The sequence below is a fragment of the Plutella xylostella genome, chromosome 4, assembly GCF_932276165.1.
Source record: "Plutella xylostella chromosome 4, ilPluXylo3.1, whole genome shotgun sequence".
In the NCBI taxonomy this organism is placed as follows: Eukaryota; Metazoa; Arthropoda; class Insecta; order Lepidoptera; family Plutellidae; genus Plutella; species Plutella xylostella.
The window spans coordinates 11780910-11800649 of NC_063984.1; the positions used below are offsets into that span (position 1 = coordinate 11780910).

The 19740-nt window shown below is 44.4% G+C and overlaps 2 protein-coding genes across 2 annotated transcripts in view; one reads left to right on the forward strand and one right to left on the reverse strand.

Moving 5' to 3' along the window:
• LOC105385580 (laminin subunit alpha-1) overlaps nt 1-19740 on the reverse strand; it is a 158809-nt gene that overhangs the window by 90501 nt on the left and 48568 nt on the right. The window contains exons 4-15 of the mRNA XM_048628025.1: nt 12806-13078; nt 12161-12325; nt 9720-9914; nt 9259-9364; nt 8578-8729; nt 8088-8234; nt 7543-7653; nt 7009-7171; nt 6523-6776; nt 5979-6150; nt 5504-5592; nt 4626-4768 (exon numbers count right to left, since the gene is read on the reverse strand). Of these exons, the coding sequence (XP_048483982.1) occupies nt 4626-4768; nt 5504-5592; nt 5979-6150; nt 6523-6776; nt 7009-7171; nt 7543-7653; nt 8088-8234; nt 8578-8729; nt 9259-9364; nt 9720-9914; nt 12161-12325; nt 12806-13078 (1970 nt within the window). The remainder of the gene's footprint in view (nt 1-4625; nt 4769-5503; nt 5593-5978; nt 6151-6522; nt 6777-7008; nt 7172-7542; nt 7654-8087; nt 8235-8577; nt 8730-9258; nt 9365-9719; nt 9915-12160; nt 12326-12805; nt 13079-19740) is intronic.
• Nucleotides 15579-17937, forward strand: LOC105385561. The gene is made up of 2 exons (XM_011555962.3): nt 15579-15837; nt 17535-17937. The coding sequence occupies exons 1-2, from the start codon at nt 15644-15646 to the stop codon at nt 17701-17703; spliced, it is 363 nt and encodes a 120-aa protein (XP_011554264.2). The 5' UTR covers nt 15579-15643; the 3' UTR covers nt 17704-17937.

Here is a 19740-nt window from a genome sequence, read left to right on the forward strand (position 1 = left end):
TTGTTTTTTAGCTGTTTGAGAGCTATACTAATCTCGTCTAGACTGACGTCCGGAATATCTTCGGTATAGTGTCGGGTGAGTGGCGCTCGGCTGTCGTGAGCACCGCTGGTAATAGGGTTTTGTGTTGTGGTGTATAACTGTCCGTAGAATCTCTCAATTTCTCCCAGAATTTCGGGCACTGATGAAACGGTGTTGCCAGTGTCGGTCTTCAGTTGGGTCAACAGAGTCTGCCGAACAGGTCGATCTCTAGCAAAGACTTTGGAGCCCTTGTTTTGCTCTATTGCGTCTTGAATGCGCTTGCAATTGTAGCGTCTCATATCGCAACGTCTTGCTTTGGCGATCTGTCTGTTTAGACGTCTGTATTCGACCATATCAACTGAAGACTGCAACCTCATTTCTCTCCGTTCTCTTATGAGACTCAGAGTCCCATCTGAGAGTTTTTGAGGTCCTCGGTTGGTTCGGGACGAAAAATATTTCGATCCTACCTCTCGGACAGTTTCCACAAACCTATTATTTAAATCGTCAACTGTAACGCAATTCTCTAAACATATCAGGCGGTCGCAAAGCTCAGACTGAAAGCTTTCGGGATCCTGGATTTGAGCAGGAGTAGGGCGGAGCGTGGACTTCATTAGACGGGAGCGTTCTATTTTGCAGTTTATATTCAAAGTGCCTCTTACGAGTCGGTGATCGCTGCCGGTCTTAACCCTACTGATCACTGAGACATCATTGAATATGTGCTTCTTATCCGTCAATATGAAGTCGATCTCGTTTTTAGTCTTCCCATCGGGGCTAATCCACGTCCACTTCCTTTGTGGCTTCTTCTTGTAGAAGGAGTTCATCATATAGAGGCCCTCCTTCTCCAAGAAGTCAGCCAGCATTTGCCCACGATGGTTCCGGACTCCAAATCCATGTGACCCCACTTTCGTCTCGCCGCCTTCTTGTTTTCCGAGTTTCGCGTTAAAGTCTCCCATCACCACCGTGAAATGAGTAGTGAGCTTACGCAGGGCAGACGATACGTCTTCATACGCAAGTTCGACCTCATCATCGGTGTGCTTAGATGTGGGTGCGTAAACCTGTATGACCTTCATTGAGTATCGTTTAGATATTCTCAGGATGAGGTACGCAACCCGTGCCGACACACTTCCGATTTCAACGATGTTGTTGACGAGGGACTTGTTGACGATGAACCCGACACCCCCTTCGACGTTCGTTCAGTGGCTTTAAAACATCAAAGCTGGTTGAGTTGTTTTCTGATTGCGAAATTGTTAGATCTACAAACATTTCGGATAGTTTTTTGCCAAACTCATCAATACTTAAATCATTTTGTTTCAAAGTCATCATTTGTTTTTGGATAGCACTTGCGGACTTCTTAGGAAGTAGCCTTTCCTTCATATCTTTCAGTAAATCGGATACAGTATCATAATTCTGTTCCAATTTCAGCTTCGCACTTTGGGAAAGTCGGCTTTTTAGTATAAAAGCAATTAAATTATTTGTCGATTCTTTTTTCAAAACAGAGTTATAATATTCTACCCCGTCTATTAACTGTTTTGTGTTAGAAAGTTCGTCTGTCATAACAGGTAATAAATTCAGAGCTACCTTTAAATCAAAATCCATTTTTCCACTTGTTTCGTTTTCTTTTTTACACAAAAATATAATTTCTTTATATATTTTTTCAAATTTATCAGTATCCCTATATATATTTCTTAAGGTTTCCTCATCACTTACGACATTTAAGGCACAACTTATTTCATGTAACAAAGCTTCAAACTGCAATTTTAATACATTTGCCTCAGCTAATTTTTTTTCTAAAATTTCTCCTCTCCTTCTAGTTGATCCTATCTTTATTAAATATGTTTTAACTTTTAATAATTCTTCTATGAACTGTTTAATACCTTCCATAACATAATCATACAAAATAATAAGAATACCTTACCCTTAACAGTTACAATGATACATAGTATTGAGTAATATGATACGCGACGATAATAATTGTCCCGATAGATTTTTATTTTAACGCACTTGGTACTCACTGCACTTTAGAGGCCATATTTTTAATCACTTTTTCTCACTATATCACTGTTTTACGAAGTGCTGCCGCTTGTAGTCGTCATCATCACCAGCGCCCATGCCAGTGCCCGAAGTGGTTCGCCGCAGTCTCATGCTCTGCGCCGCCGCACGCCGCTCTATCTTCTTGTTACAGCTTATATTGATATATCGGCCCAGAAAAAACAATATCACAACAGCCAGCATCAACAGCAGCAGGAACATATACCAGTTCATGTGATTCAAGTGACCGAGAATATTATTTGATTCTTGGTTCAAAGAATTTTTCAGCCCAACTTGTGTCATGAAGTTATTATTTTCTTGGCGCGGAGGGGGCACGGAATTACACATTTTAGTAATTTTTACACCACACCAACAGTTTTAGAGTTCCTTGCGCGCGCGACACGACGACGATATAATATATTATGCGATGCATTTTGTCACACTTATTTTGCACGCGATACCCGAAACGCTGCCAAACATGGCAGGGTCGCCATGTAAGGGATGGCTTTGGCGAGACAAGTGAAACACGCGACTGTCCAGTAAATACTCATTTATTTAATAATAAGTTGAGACTTATATTAACTCTGTACCCTACGTCACTACCTGAGTACATATCATCCCTACACCTTTACATCACAAAAATAATATACTCAATTAAAGTATAAATTAATAAATAAAGAAAAAATATAATTGATTATTAAAATATCTAATCGATTATTAAATAATAATAAGAGCGGTGGTAGCTCAGTCGGGTAAGCGCCCGCTTCTCACGCAAGAGATGCGGGTTCGAATCCCGGCGCTGACATGTACCAATGAGTTCTTTTAACTTAAGTACAATGTATACCATCGCTCTTACGGTGAAGGAAAACATCGTGAGGAAACCTGCATATCTAGATTTAGCACATCTAGAAGGGCTAGTACGGGGCGCATTTAACACGTGACAAGAGTTTTGCATCTAAAGAGCGAGCGCGACAGAGAACTTTTGTCATGTCTTAATAGCGCCCCGTGCTACATGGCCTGATATGTGAACCCACCAACCCGCAGTGGACCAGCGTGGTGGGAAATGGTCCAAGCTTAGGAAGGCAGTTTAGACCTTGGGGATATGCACAAAGGTTCCACTCGAGAGAGCCAGGTGCAGGTACTTACATCCCCAAAGAGAATAGAATAGAATATCTAATCATTATTAATACTAACCGATTATGATGAAACTTAGACTGCTCAAAGTAAGCCATTAAAAAAATTAATAGTGGCAATCGGTTCAATCGTTTCGGAGATATGCGTGAACAAACATTATAAACATACATACATCTATAAAATTTAGCAAGTATATTTGTTTCTTGTGCAGTTCCAATAATCTTACATAAGTACATGCGAGTATGTACCAAATAGAGAATCTTTTTTTGAAATCGATTAAAAAGGTTTACTATCCCTGAATTTAGTAGGAAGTGATGCCAGCTAAAGAATAAAATAAAGTAATTAATATGAATTCGATACATTATCTGTCATTTTATTTTTTTATTGCCCAGAAATGGATCCAATTTTTTCCTTTTTTCGGTTAAGAGCTTTTTAAGTAGCATCACTTTTGAAATGTCAGAATTCCGTTGAATTAAGCCTCGTATTCACTAGGCGACAAATTGTCGCAGAACCTGTCTAGGCACATGTCGTCTACGTGTCGCCGCGACGTCGCGCTCTGTTCTGCGACGTCGCACGCGACTATACAGCGACATCTACGTGTCGCAGAACAGGTTCCGTGTTTTGGCTCGCGAGACAGAACTTCCTACGACATCAGTCATGATCAGTCTAGCGACCGCTGTCGCAGAGTGTGGACGCGTGCACGACTACTAGCTCGCAGCACTAACTGCCACGACTTCCTCGGGTGACATCTCGGCGGAGACTGCTGGTGTGGACAAGCAACATGTATCACGACATGTTACCAAAATGTTCTGAGAACACGCACCGTAGATGTTCTGTAACAGTCTCAGAACTTGTGCCCTAGTGAGGCTTGAAAGCCTCGAATTCACTAGGGCACAAGTTCTGAGACTGTTACAGAACATCTACGGTGCGTGTTCTCAGAACATTTTGGTAACATGTCGTGATACAGAAGTCGCGCACGCGTCCACACTCTGCAACAGCGGTCGCTAGACCTAGTAAAAAAATATACTCTATGCGCTAGACTGATGTCGCAGGAAGTTCTGTCTCGCGAGCCAAAACACGGAACCTGTTCTGCGACACGTAGATGTCGCTGTATAGTCACGTGCGACGTCGCAGAACAGAGCGCGACGTCGCGGCGACACGTAGACGACATGTGCCTAGACAGGTTCTGCGACAATTTGTCGCGTAGTGAATACGAGGCTTAAAGATCCAGGTATAGCAACTTTATTTTCTTAGTAAAACAAAATTTAAACATGCACATTTCACACCGCCCCCTTCAAAACAAAATGTATCCACTCACATTTCACACCGATCCCCGGCATACCCATCAGGGCACTGCGTGCACACGAAGTCGTCGTCGTTTTAAAACCAAATTTAAACAGGCACATTTCACACCTCTCCTTCTACAACAAAACATTAACACTCACATTTCACACCGATCCCCGGTATACCCATCAGGGCACTGCGTGCACACAAAGTCGTCATCATCATCGGGCGAGGCCAGCGCGCACAGCGGACTGAAGTTGTTGGACGCCTCGTAGAGAGGACAGGCGCAGGGTTTGCAACCTCCCTGTGCGGAAAAAATACAATTTCAAAGAGCTGAAGACTGAAAAACTGACTGGAGCGAAACATGTTAACAGTGCGTTTGCATGAGAGTCTCCGGTTTGTTGCATCGCATCAGTGGTGGCCGGGGATTTATTTGGGTTGGATGGACCTGTTTGCCACAGTATTATTTAGTAGTATGTTGTTCGTTGAAGCGTCCGTAGTCGAGCGGGCCTCAGTGATCGTAACTGATCGCTGAGGTTAAGCAACAACTGACACGGTCAGCCATTGGATGGGTGACCAATTTCAAGTGGTGCTTTTCTGGACGCTTCCGTGCTTCGGACGGCACGTTAAGCCGTGGGTCCCGGTTGCTGCTTCGGCAGCAGTCGTTAAGCCTAGTCAGAGGCCTTCGGGCGGCTTGAAAACATCTGACAGTCGGGTTGCCCACTTACCCGACAACTCTCTCAGCACAAGCTTGCTTGTGTTGGGGTCCACCAACCCGCACTTGGCCAGCGTGGTGGACTAGGTCTAAACCCTTCCTTCATTGGAAGGAGACCCGTGCCCCAGCAGTGGGGACGTAATGGGTCGTGATGATGATGATGATGATGATGTTGTTCGTTGAAAATCTACACGTAGTAGTTCAGTTCAGTTTCAATGTATTTATTAAACATAAAAAACACAGTACAATTATTAGTGTCACTGTATGGTCCACAGAACAAGTGGTATCCTGTTAACTACCATGATAGTAATGAATGTGAATTACCTTCAAAGGGTTCCCGTAGTGCCCGGGCAGGCAGCGCTCGCAGTGCGGGCCCGTCGTGTTGTGTTGGCACGGGCCGCACGCACCCTCCACTGCAACATTAAACCATGTAAGTATTATGTACAGTCAGCAAAGAGATATGTGTACCACTCCAGCGCAAAGAGTTAGAACCTGAGACTCATCGTTGGAAAATAGAAGAATTCAATAATACATTATCGATACACACAAACAATCTCTAAAGGTGAAGAATTAAATACTTCACAGTATTACATATTCAGTATTTATAGGTACATACATGATCAATTTAGTTCTTTTGCTGACTGTACTAGTTCGTAATAAGTACATAATAATTACATGAAAGAAACATTCACATGACGGCGAGGGCGTGAAGTTTCCCAGGAGCCTTCTCCATCTTCGTTATAGGTTCGTACATGGTGGGTAGCATCACAAAACGATGATATTCTTTGTAACTAAATACCAGTTTCACAAGCAGCATGTCCGCTACACGCGCACGGTAAACACACGTTGGCCACGCGCGCATAGCCCCACGCACACTCCGTACAATGTGCGCCGGAGTAGCCGGGGCGGCATGCGCAGCGCTCGCGAGAGTAGGGCGGTGACGGGGTGACGGCGGCTGTGTTTAGGCGGACCTGGAGGGGATAGAGGGGTGAGAGTTTAATTTTAGTAAAGACGTCTAGGGCTGTTGTGTTTTTGCAGGGATCTTTGATGGGTGAACAGGAACAATGGAGTTCACAAGGAGCCTTCTCGAGTGATGTTTCACCTGTACCTTGTGTACGTCCTTGTTGCTTAACATGTGCAGTCCGTCAATCCATACGGTCACTACGGTGAAAAACCCTATGCTAGTTCTAGCGTTTCTCACCAGCGAAGAGCAAAACAATCTTAGAATGTCTACATTCCTTTCGTAAAACCGCTCAAGGATACACCTCTATTCACTAAAAGAGAGTAAAATCGGATTGCAAGGTAATAATCATCATTGCATGGTTCAAATCATGCTTACTAACCTCATCCTGATCCCAATGAAAGTGCGCGCGGACCATCAGCATCTTCACCCTCGCCAGGACATCCATCAGCTCCACCCTAGTGGCCCTCACCCCGGGGGTGGGGTTCACCCCAGTTGCCCCTGCGGCGGGGTCGACCCCGGTTGCCGCTGGGGCGGGGTCCAGGAACCGCCAGTGTCCTTCCACTAGTGGTGACTGTAGTGTGGTCTCGCCCGGTGTCTCGTATTGGGTGAATGTTGAGCATAGGCGAGTTCCGTCTGGAAAGGAAGTTGTAGAACAAATTATTATTGAGTTGAATAATGGACCACCGATGCCTAGTGCCCTTGTCCTAGTATTCTCGAAGGGCGGGGGCTTTCAGGTGAAATGGCAATGGGCATCTATAACAGAAGGGGCAAAGGTTTTTTCAATATAAGTCCAGCGATCTAGCATGAAACATAGTTTACATCTAGTCTTTCTTAATGTTGTTTAATTTAATTTAAATAATGTTACCTTCAGCAACAATAACATAATCAGGCAGCAGGGTAGGACTGCCGCCCGTGTCTCCTCGCACGATGCTCCACGAGACCGTAGTCACCAGACTACCGCCGTATGCAGACAGCTGACTACCGCTGAACGAGGTGGTGGTCCAGTAGTACGAGTCCCAGCCTTCTACCTGCAATTGTGATATAAATATTCCTACTACATAATGGTTGACTAGAGAGGCAGCATGAGAGTTCATTAGAGGTAGCGAGGGGAGGATTTAGTTGAGTTATAAGATAACGCAAACATAATATTATGCATAATGGACGTCATTTGTTTTTGAAGCGCTTCGTTACAGGCATGACGTACCTATATGCGTTTGACTTTCATTCATATCTTTCTCCTCGTTATCTAATACCTACTTATGTTATTTTTTATATGTCCTATCTTTTTTGTTCACCATTCGATCTAACGTAAAACGATTCAAGTAAAATTAACTATATTCAATTCGTATTTCATTTAATTCACAGAGCATATACTAATTTGTAAGATGAAACCACATACCTCGTAGCTGATCAAGTAGGGCTTCCCCTGGTCATCCACGTCGGGGCTCAGGGTTTGATTCCCGGCCAGCGCCGCCACCAGCCAGCGCTCCTCGCCCAGCGGCAGCGCCATCTAGCCTCCAGAGGAGAAACCACACTATTTAATACACTTTTATATAAGGCTTGAGCAGTATTTGCAACGGAATTTAGAGAAGCGAATTATCAGGGAGATTGTAAATGAATAAATGTGCAAGCCGAAATGGCAATGAGCCAGTCATGTCTGTCGGAGAACTGATAACCCATGGGATAGACGAGCACTCGGGGAAAATCAAGCAAAGACTAACGTAGAGTGTAAGTCGTCCTCCCCGCTCCGGACCTTCCTTAGATAGCCGGCATCGGCAGTGGTCTATGGTGGAATGGTGGAATAATTATTTAGGAAGACTGATTGTATGGCGCTCCTTAGTAGCGGTATTTGTATAGTAGTGGGCGAGTTTTGGTATTGGCAGCAGATGCTGGTAGTTGTTATAGCTGATCTGTAGATGTAGGTCATCATAGTATAGTACATACGTGCACCCCCGGCTGTGGGTCCGGCTCGCAGCGGTCGGCGGCGCCGGCGCAGTAGCACTCACGACACCCCCCGTCCCCCGCGCTCCCCTCCGCCAGCCCGAAGTACCCCGCGGCGCAGGAATCGCATCGAAGGCCGACGACGTTGGGCTGAAATGGAAGAAGTGAGTTAGTTGCTGTTGTTCTATGGTACCCTGGTAGTTTAGGTGACCTTGTATAAAGGACGGTAGCCAATTTTCAACTGGCTTTTCGCTGTGCTGTTCTTGAGAGGCTGTGCTGCTCAGAATGGTAAGAAAAGCTTTAAATACATGCTCCTCAGAATGGATCAGGACCCCTGTGGATGATCAAGACCTCTCTTCTTGAGTATTTTCCCCCGTTCATCGTAGATTAACAGGGCCCTTTCCGAATGAATTTGAATTCAGTAAGACTCATTTTACAACAATTATAATAGGTCATTTGAATTACCTCTACCTTCTCTACCTCTGCCTCTCACCTTACACCTGCACCCCTGGTCGCACGGCGCGGCGGGGTCGACGACCCCTCGCTCGTCGCACGCGCAGGCGGTGACGTCACAGCGCGCGCCCGACGCGCCGGCCACGCATGCGCACTGCACCGAGCGCTGCTTCTTGTTGTACTTGCATGTGCCTGGGAGAAGAGATAGTGAGTTGTAGTGATGGCAGAATGATGTGAGCCGATCCGGTATTGAAAAACTGACTATTGCCATTGGCAGCGATTTGATTTTTTCTTTACGTCATGTACCTAGTAGGAATAGCACCATCATCAAGTCCCCACTGCTGGGGCACGGGTCTCCTTCCAATGAAGGAAGGCTTTTAGGCCTAGTCCACCACGCTGGCCTAGTGCGTGTTGGTGTACCCCAAAACAAGCTAGCTTGACTGTGCTGGTAGAGTTGTCGGGTTAGTGGACAACCCAACTGTCCGAAGGCCCCTAGGGCTAGACTAGGCTTTACGACTGCTGCCGAAACAGCAACCGCGGTGGTTATAAGTAGCATGGGACGCACGAGCCCGCTGTTCCGAAGTGATTAATGTCAGGTATCAGGTAGTGGTTGGATGTGGATGTGAAATCCAGTACTATCAGTAGTTCCATAGTCTAACAGTGGACAATTAGTTTCCTGACGGGATGATAAAGGCTCTATAACGAAAGTCAAGTAACCTACCATCAGACCCCTCAGGGTCGCAGTCGCAGGGCAGGCAGGGCCCGTCGCTGGCCACGCTGTAAAAGCCGGCCAGGCAGCGGTCGCACAGCGGACCCGCGCGGTTCTCCTGGAAATGTTATGTACAGGGTGTTAGAAAATGTGGTAATTTTGAACAAGTTTTATAAATCAGCAGTTGTTGATAATACAATCTCATATCTATGGATGAGATGTATTATTTTTGTTAATAATTATTTATTGCTAAGATCATTTTCTGGTGGACTTAATGCTTAAAGCATTTCTGCCAGTCAATGTAATAGGCAGTACCGAAATCAATCGTTATGTCAGTGGCGCGTTGGGCGTCATTTGGTCTACTGGATTATCAAAGTTGAGGACTTCTGCAGCTGTCAAAGCTGCTGTGATTGATTATTAGCTGATGATGATAAGATGATTCTTACTGAAGCCATGTTCTTATCCACACTCACCGTACAATTAACACACAGTATAGCCCCGGTATCATCATACGCGCACTGGCCGCGCTCCCCGCACTGACAATCCGCGTCGACCACATCGCCGGGACGAGATACATCGCAGGCCGCGTCCGGGGAGGAAGGGCCGCCGCCGCAGCACAGCGAGCAATGGTCGCCGCATGTGTTGTCTTCGCATATGCACTTGGCGCCCTGGAATAAGAGGAAAAGGGGGGATGATTATGATGAAGGAATTCTACAAAATGCGCGTTCCCTGCTACACGATAAGTGCTTCTACAAGTGACTCTCTATCAAGATCCGGCGCTTCCTGGGCAGTGAACCTAGACTATCAAGTCCTTTCACCACCAACCCTAATGTTAGTCACGGACAAGCAAAGAGTTAAACTTTAAGCGGATGGAGACATAAACCGAAAAGCAGTGGACTGTTGTTGGTCACTTTGAAGATGGGATCATAATTATCATGAAGCGTACTAAAAGGTACACAAGACAGCCTGTTTATGTTTTTGTCTAAGTATTTACTTACGTTTACGAGCTACGAGCCGCTGGACTTACATACGTACAGCCGAAGGTAGGCGGAAGTGGCGGACGTTAGTGGACACCCTCTGCACCTCTGGGGTGCCATAATACTATACTCACGTCAGTCCCCACAACGCATCTATCCGCATGTCCCCCACAGCTGCAGCTAGCGGCCACGGTCAGGGCTCGCACGGTGTAGTACTGCCAATGTAGTAAAATGTAGTAATGCGAGTGACTGAACTGACTGGCTGTCTGACCGAAAGGTAATGAGTAATGTGGAAAGCTACAGATCGCATCTAGAATCCTAAGCCTACGTCCCGCAATGGCTGCTCTAAGCTTAAGAATAAGATGTATAAGTACTCACGTCAGTCACCACAACGCATCTGTCCGCATGTCCCGAGTGAAAACTTCCGAAAGGTGGTTGGTAATGATTGATGGAAAGCTACAGATCGCATCCAGAGGCCTATGGCATACGTCTCGCAAAGGACTGCTCTAAGCTCAAGAATAAGATGCATAAGTACTCACGTCAGTCCCCACAACGCATCTGTCCGCATGCCCCCCACAGCTGCAGCTAGCGGCCACGGTCAGGGCGCGCACGGTGTAGTACTGCCGGTCCGGGGGGGCGGGGTGCGGGGCGCGGAGGGAGATGAGAGTGACCACTTCCTAATGGTGGCTGATAATGCTAGTGATACGGAAAGCTAGACTATGATGTGTCACTGTGAAGAAGGGAGGAGACCGCGACGACTAGACTGTTTAGGACGCCTTCCGGCTAGACGTAGTGACGACTGACAACTTGCGAAAGCTGATAATGATTGATGCGGAAAGAGGCCTACACCTACGTCCGGCAGATTCTTGACATAGACGTCAGATTCCTAGTCTGCTATAGGCTGAAGAAAAAGAAGAATAAGATCTACAAGTACTCACGTCAGTCCCCACAACGCATCTATCCGCATGCCCCCCACAGCTGCAGCTAGCGGCCACAGTAAGCCCGCGTACAGTGTAGTACCGCCGGTCCGGGGGGGCGGGGTGCGGGGCGGAGGGAGATGCGACTGACCACTTCCGAAAGGTAGCTGGTAAGTGTAGCTTTTCGCATCAATCATTAGGGTGCTTACATAGAGAGACTTACCAGCTACCTTTCGGAAGTGGTCAGTCGCATCTCCCTCCGCCCCGCACCCCGCCAGCCCGGACCGGCAGTACTACACCGTACGCGGGCTTACTGTCGCCGCTAGCTGTAGCTGCGATCTAGATGCGATTTGTAGCTTTTCGCATCAATCATTAGGGTGCTTACATAGAGAGAAATCGCATCTAGAGTCCTAAGCCTACGTCCCGCAATGGACTGCTATAAGCTAAAGAATAAGACCCATAAGTACTCATATCAGTCCCCACAACGCATCTATCCGCATGCCCCCCACAGCTGCAGCTAGCGGCCACGGTCAGGGCTCGCACGGTATAATACTGTCGGTCCGGGCTGGCGGGGTGCGGGGCGCGGGGGAGATGCGAGTGACCACTTCCGAAAGGTGGCTGGTAATGAGTGATGCGGAAACCTACAGATCGCATCCTGAGGCCTACGTTCCGCAATGGACTACTATAATGCTCAAGAATAAGATCTATAACTACCTATGCAATCCCGCAATGGACTGCTATAGGCTAAATAATAAGATCTATGAGTACTCACGTCAGTCCCCACAACGCATCTATCCGCATGCCCCCCACAGCTGCATCTAGCGGCCACGGTCAGGGCGCGCACGGTGAAGTACTGCCGGTCCGGGGGGGCGGGGTGCGGGGCGCGGAGGGAGATGCGAATGACTTACCGAAAGGTGACTGGTAATGGGTGATGCGGAAAGCTATAGATCGCATCCACAGGCCTATGCAATCCCGCAATGGACTGCTCTAAGCTGAAGAAGAAGAATAAGATCTACTCACATCAGTCCCCACAGCGCATCTGTCCGCATGCCCCCCACAGCTGCAGCTAGCGGCCACGGTCAGGGCTCGCACGGTGTAGTACTGCCGGTCCGGGCTGGCGGGGTGCGGGGCGCGGAGGGAGATGCGCACGCGACGCGCTAGGACGCCGCCGAGGCCGTAGTGCATCTGGAATTGGGGGTTATGGGGTTAGGATTTACAGCAGATTATTAAATAAAAGGAAAAGAGGAGCAGAACATCTGAAAGATACGCATAAGGACGAAGAGTAGTTAGTGTCACTGGCAAAGCAATGGCAGAGACCTTGCACAACGAACTTACACAGGGTCTTGTAACACAATCCACTTCAAATGACGGCTGAAAAACACTAGCTCTCCGTTTGCGACAAGCGACTGCGTTTGCGTTTGTGGCAACTTTAAAAATCGTTGTTGTATCACTTTGTATTTTATTCATTCACGTGCAAATGTTCCACTTGGGGTGTCTTTCATTGCACTTTCAACCACTGCATATTCTATCTAACTACCCACTTTGGAAAAATATTTTATAAATGCTTACCTACTGATTTAATATTATTTTATGATTGATTTGATACCTAACTTGAATTTTTTAGATATATTTTGCTCAGGTAGGAAAAAACATGATCAAACTTACTTCACCATTCTCCAAAGGCCGTGGACTAGTAAACTGGGTGGAACAGGTCGGCTTATCCGCTCTGTTCATCCTTTTCGCTCCCGTAGCTCGCCTGACTTTCCGTCTCCGTCGCTCCGGCCGCAGGTCCCACAGCTTCCTGCAATGCTCCTTGTCTCCGAAGGCTCGGACCAGTTCCCAGTCGTCATTTGTCTCTGAAGACGAGATCTCGAGGGACCAGGCGAGGGGGCGGGGCGAGGGGCCGGACTTGATGATCACGTGGTATAGCTCCATGGTCTGAAATATGAAAATGGAATCGTTTTAAAGAGGTTGAGGTTAGGTATTTCGAAGTTGGTGGCTCTGATGCGTTCCAGTGGAGATCCTGGACTACTAGCCGCACTGGTAGTGGTTTTAATGAGTTAAAATCACATTTGAGATCTTCCTTCCCTGATGTCGGCGGTCCGATATCGTTGCCCGAAATTACAATACTTAGGGCGTCTTGCACAACAAAGTTAATCAAAATTAAATAGTTTGTCTCTTGCTCTGACAGTATAATGTCAGAGCAAGAGGTCATAGATTTAATTTTGTATAACTTTGTTGTGCAAGACGCCCTTAGAATAAGAACCATACACCATATTATAGCCCCCACAATAACTCGAAATGTAAATCTTTCAAAAGCAAAGCAACTATACACGAACACTTGTTATAGAAGAAAATAAATCAAAATGTAAACTTGACTCTCTTCAAACACACGAGTCGTGTGCAGCGTATTAAAGCTATTAGAGTTCCCACACAACGGAGCGCTGATAAAAGTTAAATAAAATACAATTTACAAAGTGAACGTTGCTGTACACAATTTGAATAATCGATTCAGGAGCCAATCAAATGCGTCGCGAGCGAGCTGGAGCTGGATGAGAGATATATTAAGGGAAAGGCGAGGGTTCTAAAATACGTTCAGAAACCTGAAATATTTTTCAGGACTGTTTATTTGGAGATAAACTTGGTACCACTCTAGGCAGTTTCATATCTAGAGGCCTATGAGATAATGAGACCAAGGTCTGTTGTTTTGGAGTCGTTAATTCGAGCCTCGGATGGGTTTGAGAGATCTTACAGAATACATTTATTGTTCAATGTGTTTGCAGCAAAACCATAGCAGAAGACAACCGTGGGCTCAAACCAGCAGGCGACGTCAAAAGCACTACCTCAAAACCTTAATCTAATACACTGTCACCCATAAATCCCTATTATGCAACGCATAAATACAACTCCAGCTATGACGAGCTCAGCCGGACCTTAACTCTCTCAGTGCTGGAGGGTTACTCTATACTGACGACGAACGAACGAGAGCTGTCGTGCAATCGGCACGTTTAATACAACGATACAGAGACGTGGCTTTCGCAGTAGCGTTCCGAAGCTTCGATTTTCGTCGTAAAGAGTGACCCCCTGGGACAGATATGTGATCGGTGCCATGTATGGGGCGACTAATGAGCCCTGGCCGCTGCCGGCGCGCAGGGAATCCGGGCCTGGGCCGCGCTGGACCCCCGGCCTTGAGACTGTGGGAATGGAGGTCACAGAGGTTTTTACGGGCAGCCGTGATCAGCGTGAGCTAAAGGATTCCAGCAGTGTCATCGAACCTACCCCGTGATTACTGAATGTACCTTACTTTCGGCGCAATCAGCTACTAACATCTTAGTTGAGTACCTAATCCTGGGTTGAGCACTTTAAGCGTTATGTTGATTATATTAGTAAAACAGAAATAAATAAATTTCAGTCGTCTTCAGCAGGGATATCATAATCTAGCCCATTGATTTGGCCCATCAAATCATCAAATTTATGTTTTCAAACCCTTTTAGTGGCTATAACTGGGTTATCCTAAAAAACTAATATCAAGATCTCTAATTCAATAATTACCTCGGTAAGTATAGCTTGCTTAAGTACAGCTGATTTTTTTAAAGTATCGTTACTGGCATTCCATGTTTGTCTAAATCAAAATCTCAAACTCGCAGTCGGACGGGTCCGCGGCTGACCGCCAAACGCCCTGTGCTTTTTGCCATTGTCTGACACACGCTCGACAATTCGAGCTGGACGTTTAACGATATATCTGTTTGTCTCCCAACGAGGCCAAGTAGCTCTGGGACCATTTTGGAAGAAAACGGCAAGAGAAATTGTGGAAGAATGATCAAAATAATTGATGAAACGTAAAACCTTAAACCCCTATGTCAATCTTTGAAGCCTTGTCTTGGCTGCCTTGTCCTGAATGATTTATAATACACAGTGTTTTTATGATGGTTGGTATGTTTTACTTACATAAATATGTACATATTTCAATTAAACATTTTTAAAATATCAGTAGGCAAGTTTACAATGTTAAATATAGCAAGTTGTACGTGTTTATCTTATCTTTAACATTTACTATCTAAACCTTTGAAACAGTGCAAAACTTCTGTGAAAACATCACAATTTCATATTTTATTAATGTGAGTATATAAATAGACTACAATATTATTTACAACTAAAGTAGATACATTGATGATTTCCAGGGTGAAAAACAGGACAAACGAAGTCTTGTGTACATATAACTTTTAGTTATATAGGTACATAGGTACTTTTCTGAAATTATTTAAAATCCTATTGGACAAAAATATAACAGAGAAGGAAAACAAAATGTTTGCCAGCAATGTGTCCCTTTGCCGAGAGCAAAACCTCAATATAGCAACAAGCATTCCAGGCCAGAAAGTGACAGTGAAAAAACAACTAGAGATTGCGCTATCATCAATGTAAGCTTATCAGCCAGATAACGGCTCACTCCACTTCAGTGCACCGCGAGCCTCCTCCCGCCCCTACCGTGAACATGTGAGCGCCATGGCTTCCGGAGATACCACAGATCCTTACATGAAGAAGGGCAGGAGTAGCCCCCCGGCTCTGACCGAAAGAAGACCGAGTGGAGGCAACTTGCCAGCCAAGAATAGCACCTATGTGTATGTGAATGAGGCGTATAGTGGGGAGCTGAGCAGCCGCGGCGATTTAAGGACAATACAAGTGGAACAGCCTTCTGGGTTAGTAAATAAGTTAATAGTGTTCTTATGCCGAAGTAAAGTGATTAAGTGTAATAAGGTTTGCCGCTACGTGAAGGTTTATACTTAAATGAAAATAAGTTTTCGCGAAGGAAATCTTTACCTCGCATCAAAGTTAAGTTAAAATAATAGATGCTGTTGTTGCTATGATTAGTGATTAGGTCTTTACGTAATATTGATGCCAAAAAGATATGGTTGCTAAGGTAAAGTAAATGTGTTGATAGAAGGAATAGAAACCATTGTTGTAACAGAACACTTCTAACACTTTGTGTACATGTACACTTGCAAAGAAGGACGGATTTTTTTGCTGTTTTACCAATAATTTCGTACAAAGCCCGTTCTTAAGAACCTTATATAACTTAAATAGAAATGCATAGATCTTCAAAAAACAGCAACGTTTTGGCGTGATGATTGTGATGATGCACAGTGCATAGTGCGAAAATGATGGCAAAATCATCCATCTGAGGCCATGACTCAGACATATCATAAGGTTGTATAACGTAGCTCCTACAATAGGTACTATATAACTTCTGGATGATATTGATATGATGACTAACCCACTATAAATATTATCGTACCGGTGATCTTTTGAAATCAAAATGATACCAATACTTATTGAAACCATTTTTTATCATAGTTTGATAAAGGACAGGAGTCTGGTGCATTATACGATAAATAATGATGTTACACCTGCGGACACACAATGTTATCGATCTAGACAAACATTCACCTGACCTAATGGATTAATTAATTAAGAATACTGTAAACATATTCAGAAATAAATATTTTTTTTAATTTTTAATTTTAATATTATACATTTAGGTAGTACCTACCTATGTAGTGTATAACTACAGCTAACTACATAGTAGCAATTCTGACTGAGGGCGCCAATCACTATCAATATCATCACTACATACTGCTTTGTAAACAGTCATTAGATTAATATTAATAACATTAGAATAAACAGTGATTTAAGAGGAAAGTACATATGAACTTTTTCTCGGAATTCCCACGGGAAAACCTCTTAGGAGGAAGCGAAGCGTAGGTACTTCTTAAAGTTTTCTACCTGTGCAAGTAAATTAATGAATGCTAAAATTACATAAATGATGAATATTATCCACATATTATCTCTTCGGATTATTCCTCCATGGAACTTATCGTATGTGGCCTAAGAAAGGAATACATTCAATTTGAAATCTATTGACTGCATTTGTAAGATACGAATTTGTAAATATAAAAGATTCCTTTATCTCTGATAACGTCAAATGCATAGGTAGAAAATAAATAACCTAATCCATTGTTTATGATTGATCATTATGATAATGATGAACAGGGCATTAGCACTACTCAACAGGATCTGTCGTAGGTAATAAGAATAAGTCTAAGGACTAATGAGTAATAAATAACACAAGTTTATCATACAAAGGATTTGCACAAGACAACTACAATGTATTGCAAAAATAGTATACCAAGTCGAAAGGTCATTTAATATCATTTTTCGAAATTCTACCGTCGCGTGCGTCTTGCGTGCGTACCGTCTACCTATATTTATGAACCTGTATTTATTTACGAGCACAGCAAAATCCACTATTAAATTGACCACAATTACTAATAGATAAAGGGACCGATGAAATTATTATTTTTTGCCAGCTCCACCTAACCAACCCCCTTCCTTCCAGCGTGGTGCGCGAGCAGTACTGGGCGTGCGCCAAGTGGCCGCGCGCACAGAAGTTCCTCGCCATCGCCGTGGCGGTGCTGTTCGGAGCCGTCATCGGGCTCGTCGTGAGTCTCGTGCTGAAGGGGCGCCCGGCGCTGATAGTAGACTTCACTAGGAAGTCTGAAGCGTAGCTGGTACGCCCTGGTGGTGATACCCTTATTACACGTAGCTAATAGAGTGGCCGAGACAGCATCCTCGGCCGAGCACTCGGTATGTTAATTGGTCGCGAATCGGCCGAGGATACTGTCTCGCCACTCTGCTCGGTACGTGTAACAAGGGTATGAGGGATGGTCGGAGGCAGCTCTGGGTGGCAGATGAAAAAGGCTTTCCAGGGGAGGTTGGGTTATGAATAGGTGTTCGTTGCGTTAAGTCAGCAATTGCGAAAAAGATTCGGCGATACAGCTAGTACGTATAAGTACATACCCACTCTGCTGTTACAGCTGCTCTCTAGCAAAAGTTAAGTACATTTAAAGAGCTGTAAGTATTTGAATTAAGTTTAACTTAGATGTTAGATTTTGTAAATACATTTAATTAATTAAGTATATACTTGGTTTAAGATAAATTTTGTTTTATTTACCGGAAACATGACCTGACCTGACATGGCTACTCTAAGATTGTTTGCCTACAGTTTAATTTACTTAGTGTATTCATACAGAAACGCACAATATATTTTTATTGAATAACAGATAACACGGTTGCCAATACACTTATCAAACACCTGCCATAGATTATTACTTGATAAGGGTACATACGCAAATGATAAAGTACTTTTCATTTCAAACAAAAGTTTTAAGGGCTTTGTAGCGATAGCGTTAATTCCTACTACTCGTAGGACCTATTTCCGTGCGATAATATATTATCTGATATATCAGCCAGGAGGAGTATGAGGAGACATGGATATGTGGAGGAATCGATAGAAGTATGTCCATGATGGCACGTGGAGGTCCATAGTATCTGCCTACCCCTCTGGGAGACAGACGTGACCATAATAGGTATATGTATGTATGATGTATGTAATATCTTAATTCTTATACCAGTCGGTAGGTAGATCATCATCATGCAGCAATCACCCAGTAGATTGGACAACTTAAGCCATTTTCAATGGTGGGCATGTGAAATTCGGTGGCTCTCGCTTGCCAAAATACTAAGTTTAGGAGCTCGGCTGTGCTTAACCATGACTCTATCTCTTAGCATCGAACGTACTAGTTCAACGACAGCTCTCCGGAACTTTATTATTTCGTCAAGCAAGTATGGCCCTCCTGCTCCTGTGCCTTATTAATCGTCTGCCTAATAAAACAGAGATTATGTGATAGTTAATCGCTGAAAAATTATAATACATGGCGTGACATGACCCCACCACGCCGCCGCCGCTTCATGCCGTGACCAAGAGATGCCAAGATAAGCCGCATCCATCACCTTATCACTCGCATCTCAGAGACGCCTACCAGAGTACCCAGGGGAATGTTGATTCGAAACTCAAAAACCAATTATTCAATTTATCTCAATTCAATTCGGTTTTCGATGAACTTTACTGTTGCATTTGTTTTGTGATGGGAATAAGAGATTATGATTAGTCATCGATATAATTATTTTGCACAGCATAAGTAAGACGTGGGACGCCGTCCGGGCTGCTGGACATTAGACAAGTAGCCTGTAGTGGCAGGATGGGGAAGGCCAAGGACAGTTTTGTGGTTGTGTTGTGGCGCTCCTTGGGAGCGTCTTATAGCTTATTAGTGGACGATTGGCTAATCAACAATATTTTTTTAGTTTATTTCAATATTTTGACTGGACACACAATCAAATTATGTGAGTATAACAGTTCTATACCTATTAAGTATACTTACATTAAATTATACGCATACTTAACAGGACTTTGCAAACTGCAGATTTTAATTGGATATAAAAGAAGGAATGGCAACGGTGCTCCCCAAAAATGCCATAACATTTTGGCGATTAAAATGCTCAGTAAATTTACAAGTCACAACATCCATTTGTCATACTTTCCCCGAATGGCATTTACCATCTCAACACTGTTATTTATAGGGCCAGGTGTTGGTGTAGGTACCTACCAACGTAGGTTACTAATTGAGTTTATAATGAAGGCCTTTCTGAGATAGAGCCCTTTCGTTATTCCGAATACGTGATTTAATTTAAAGTACACAATTTAT